General features: G+C 40.4%; 1 protein-coding gene across 2 annotated transcripts; it reads left to right on the forward strand.

Moving 5' to 3' along the window:
• The first annotated feature begins 867 nt into the window (after positions 1-867).
• On the forward strand, positions 868-4,571 carry LOC116197632 (ribosome maturation protein SBDS). Of its 2 annotated transcripts, none has more exons than XM_031527814.1 (6): positions 868-1,213; positions 1,844-1,973; positions 2,105-2,305; positions 2,654-2,821; positions 3,499-3,940; positions 4,343-4,571. In XM_031527814.1, exons 1-5 carry the CDS (start codon positions 1,080-1,082, stop codon positions 3,937-3,939), a joined length of 1,074 nt encoding a protein of 357 aa, XP_031383674.1. In that variant the 5' UTR covers positions 868-1,079; the 3' UTR covers position 3,940; positions 4,343-4,571. The 2 variants fall into 2 exon arrangements, with proteins under 2 accessions (XP_031383674.1, XP_031383673.1); XM_031527813.1 differs by having other exon boundaries at positions 869-1,213; positions 4,291-4,571.
• The last annotated feature ends 598 nt before the right edge of the window (positions 4,572-5,169 follow it).

The raw sequence follows: 5,169 nt of genomic DNA on the forward strand, positions 1-5,169 counted from the left end.
AGAGTAGAAGAGCACGAACTTGACACAAAGCTCGTAATTGAAAGACTTCAAAGAGAAGATAGCAAAATATTCATTCATTTTGATTTTTAACTCCATAGTACATCATTATATATAGACATACCTAAGAATCCCCACATTAAATGCAACCATATCAGAAAAACAAGTAGAAATAATAAGTTCTCCCTTGAAAACTAAAAATAAATGGATACAATAAATGCCTCTCCCTAATTCCGAACTTTAGAGCACCAAAATGACAACCAACTAATTCGTTACACCCCTTTTGGAATCAATTCTCGTAAGAAATGAATAGCTAGCTTTTGTTCTCAATCCATGTCTGGCTTCTTCTCCCAACCGTATAAGTTTATTTGGGCCTTTGGGCTGAACATGTGGGCCACCACAGGTAGGCTTGGACTTGGGCCTCTTATTCTCGAACTTCTTCCTCTCGTGCTTATGGAGTTTGGGCTTCTCTTGATCATAATTCTTCATGCACGCAGCAGAAATCGTCTCCTCATCACCGGAGGCTATCACTGCCACTGTAGGTCCGTTGACTACCCTGATCGATTGGCGATGGCCAGCAATCCCATTTAAATTAAAAGAAAAGTTGATGCGTACTAGTAATGATATCAAATTGATAGTTTGTGTATTTTTAGGCCAAGAAAAAAGTTTCATGCCAAAATTGATAAAATATGAAAATTTTGGATTTCTTTATAACCTTCGAAGAATAAGAGAGGTGCAAAATACGAATACGAAAACTTTAAGGTGCAACATGGACAGCGGAGAAAACAATGGTGCGAGATAGAACAATTCCTAAGGATTCGGACCCAAATAGAAATTACATAAAATTTCAGGAGCGCATAAAGCAAAAGAAAGTCTTGTTGCCGCTTCCAGGCGGCGTCGGACCTGTCTGAGCTCGAACCCCCAAGAACCCTCTCTTCCTCTGTACGGAATCGTCGTTCCTCTCTACCTCTTTACTTTTCTGATCGTAGGTTGTTCTCCTCGTCTGTTCCACGACCCGGCAGTGTGACAGTCATTGAATTTTGAGTGGCCAATTTCATCCACGAGCGTGGCGAGACGGAGAGATGTCGAAGACGCTGGTGCAGCCCATAGGGCAGAAGAGGCTGACGAACGTCGCGGTTGTTCGGCTCAAGAAGCATGGGATGCGCTTCGAGATAGCCTGCTACAAGAACAAGGTCCTCTCCTGGCGCTCTGGAGTGTAAGCCCCCCTATCTCTCTCCCTCTTCATCCCCCACCTTCCCTCCCCCCCACCCCCCGGGCTGTCTTGATTGAGTATTGATGCCATTGGTACGAACTGTTTTGTATACTGTTGTGGTTAATTTTGGGGAGTCGTCGTGTTTCTCCTGAGGCTAATCGAAATTCTGCTGCGATTTCCTGTATCTTCCGAAAGTTCCATGCTTTCAGAAGATGTGTCGTGGTACTCGTATTTTTGGTGCCTTTGCCACTTTCCGATAGAACATTTTTGAACCCGTTGCGGTGTCGCTGGTGTTGGAGTTCTTCATACTCCGTGTTGCAGTTCTTCGAGTAAAGTAAAGAAGACATGATTAGTTTGATCATGTATAGAATTCGTGCTCGTGCTATAGATGCCACAATGCATGCTTGTGTGGATTGGGGGAGGGTGAAGACAAGTATTTGTTTTTGAATTTGGGTAATTTGAACACTAGCCATTTGTGAAAACCCTGGGAGATCAATGCTGAACTACAGCTTAGTTCCTCGGGGCAGTCGAATTTCCTGTTGTCGGTGATCCTTTGCTTGTCGTCTGCCTCTTGATTGTGTGTGGAGAATCATTTACTTATAAGGCCACATCTTGATGGTAACTTATGAACAGGGAGAAGGATATAGATGAGGTTTTGCAGTCTCATACAGTTTATTCCAACGTGTCAAAAGGAGTTCTGGCGAAGTCGAAGGATCTTAAGAAAGCATTTGGAACTGATGATCAAACAAGAATTTGTTTGGAGGTTAGTGTCATCCATCGATGGATGCCTTTGAAACAAGAAAAGAAAAAGGAAAAAAAAACTTTTCTCTTAGGGTTTTTTCTTTTTTTCAGGGATATATATTTTACTGCGATTATTAACTTTTGTCTATGTAGATTTTGCAAAAGGGAGAGCTGCAAGTTGCAGGAAAGGAAAGGGAGATCCAATTCGCTAGTCAGTTTAGGGATATTGCCACAATTGTTATGCAGAGAACCATTAATCCTGAAACTCAACACCCTTATACGATTAGCATGATTGAGCGTCTCATGCATGAGATTCATTTCGCTGTTGATCCAAATAGCAACTCAAAGAAGCAGGTATTTTATTCTCATTTAATGTCATTTGAAGTGCAATTGCTAGTGCAGTGTTCTTAATAATTGCAATGATGCTATTCGTACTTTACATATTGTTGCATCTTTTATATGAAGTCGATTAAGTAGCTAAACTGACTTGTTCATTTAGCTCCAAATGATATCTGTTGTGTTGGTGCTATTACTTCGATTTCTTAAATTGGATAGATGTATCAAATCCTGGTATATATACATTTTCTAGGGCCCATACGTTTTACTGTAGATTGGAGCTGATTGATTACCTGTAGCAAATATGTGCAAATTTTGCAGCTGTCTGCCAGTCGTTCCTTTGACCATGACACTGTTTTTCTGCAGGCGCTAGAAGTTATCCGTGAGCTTCAGAAACACTTCCCAATAAAAAGAGCGCCTATGAGGCTAAGATTCACAGTGGCCGAACATAATTTTTCTTCTCTCCTCGAAAAGCTCGACACTTGGAATGCCAGCATTAGTTCAAAAGATGAAAATGGAAATCAAATATCTCTTGTAAGTTTATATCCATCTTTCCTACCTTCTCTTGTGAATATACATATATCTGGGATTAGTTTTGCTGCCTGGCCATAAAAGAGCTGTAGTTGAATCAGTCATATGAGTGATTCTTTGCTTCGCCTCAACTCCAGTAATGGGGAATTACCATCTACTTAATTTGCTCTGTCTGTGTAGTCTGGGCCTTTTATCCTGTGACAAAAAGTCAGTAATGAACTTTTTGACTACCCAAAGCAATTTAATTATAATTCAATTTGTGACGATCATAAATTCACAGTTCATATTCTCCAGTCATTGATAAACAATTTGTTGGACAATACGCAATGCGGTTACTGCAAAATATCCAATTTCGAAATCAGTACTGTAATTAAGTTGTAGTTTCTATTGAATACCAGTTTCAATTTCCAATCAACAACAGGGATCATTCACATTTAAAATTTAAAGAGGGCTGTTTCCTGCTAGTGTGTTGAAGAGCATACTTGTTAGATATGTGTTTACAACTCTCAACAGAACTAAGTGTGCCATGTGATAGATAGCACATCTAATTGTGGGAACTTAATAATATCCATGCTGCTGAATATTTGAGCTATATATGCCTACTTGCTGAGAAGCTTCTTTGTACTTTGCAACGGAAGTTTTATTGACTGCTGCAATTTCCAATCCATCATCTCCTGCAGATATGTGAAATAGAACCAGGCTTCTATCGAGATTGTGAAACCTTGATGAGAAATCTGCAGGGTAGAGTGGAAGTGCTAGCATACTCTGTCCATGCAGAGGGAGACACGCAAGTGGAGCACTATGATGAACATGAAGAAGCCCCACAACAAATTCCTGATTCCGATGATTCTGTGCTCAAGCTGAGAGAGAAAATGCAGAAACAAACTATCTCTTCCGGAAAGGGGGCAAGCACCGAGGGCGAGGTAAAGCAGAACAAGTGCAGCACATGCAATACAGTCGTGGGTGACTCGAAGCAATATAGAGAACATTTCAAGAGTGACTGGCACAAGCACAATGTTAAGAGAAAGGCTCGAAACCTCCCTCCCCTTACTGCAGAAGAGTGCTTGGCTGATTTGGACTTGGACGACTCGAAAGCCGACTTGAAGGAATACTCTTTTTAAGGTATGGCGTGAACCTTTTATTATTGTTGTTGAGCGTAGTTTAAAGAGTCGAACTGACTGTTCCAACCAGAAACCTGAAACATAGCCGACTGAGTTCAGAATGGTTAGATCAGCAAGTGAATAAGATGTATGCTCTCGATTCATGCATTCTGAGTGAACCGGCCATTCTTGCTCTATAGCTCCTGCTTAAATAGATTCGTATCTTTAAATAGCTACTTGCATTATTCTTATAATACACTTCTGGAAGCGTTCAGATTCTCATATATATACCTTATAATCCTTAGTTCAGTTGGTTCGATGCGGTTTCTATATGAAACGATGTAATAGTCATGTTTCACTTTGTCTTGGCAGCTTAGTTCGAACTGTGATGGATATCGGCTGACAATATACTATGCATCTTCAGGATGAGATACTATGCAGAATCAAGTGTTCGAGAAGCTTTTTTGAGCCGGGTTTAGTAGAATAATTTTGTTCTGTTCTCCGGTGTTCTACTTTTTTGCATTATAGGTTAGATTAGATTTATATAGACAGATATTTTTTGAGTGGGAAACTTTTTGTAAGTTCAGATGACTTCTTTAAGGAACTTGAAGTGTTAAGGCTAATAGTTAATGGAGTGTTTCATCCCACTGCAATGAGCCGTTCTGATTGCATGGTAAGGAATACTGAACTGACGGTATACCTTTGGGTAGACCATGTTAATTGAATAACCGATCGTTTTCACCCGAATCAAAGGCTAGAAATTCGATCCCTTGGTCTATGCAACAAATACAGCTCTGTTCTTAGCAACCAAGGTAAGCAATATAATCCAGCGGTGGCATCAGCAAAATTGATTTTAAGAATGCTTCAGTAAGGAGGGTATCTGTTGTAAAATTACGTATTTAGGAACCTGCGATTAATCGACGACTTCCCTAAGAAGCTAGCACCTAGTTGCAATTGCGAGTACGCCGAGGGGACGATACACTGACTTTGATTGTCTTCAGTTCCGGGTTCTGGTCAGCAGGAGAGCCTCAATCATCTTACCTTGATGTGGTTGTTTTACCCTACTTGCTGGCTATTCCAACCGATCATGAATTCGGTTAGCATGACCTTCATACAATATAGCTTCCATGCCATACTATATAGTTTGGTATAACACCTGGATTAAACTTACTGTCCAATGAAGAATTGTCCGCTCAAGCTCTCGTACTTGCGGATTTCATTTATTCGAGTTTCTTGTCTAATTATAATAGA

Source organism: Punica granatum, chromosome 2, assembly GCF_007655135.1.
Source record: "Punica granatum isolate Tunisia-2019 chromosome 2, ASM765513v2, whole genome shotgun sequence".
NCBI lineage: Eukaryota > Viridiplantae > Streptophyta > Magnoliopsida > Myrtales > Lythraceae > Punica > Punica granatum.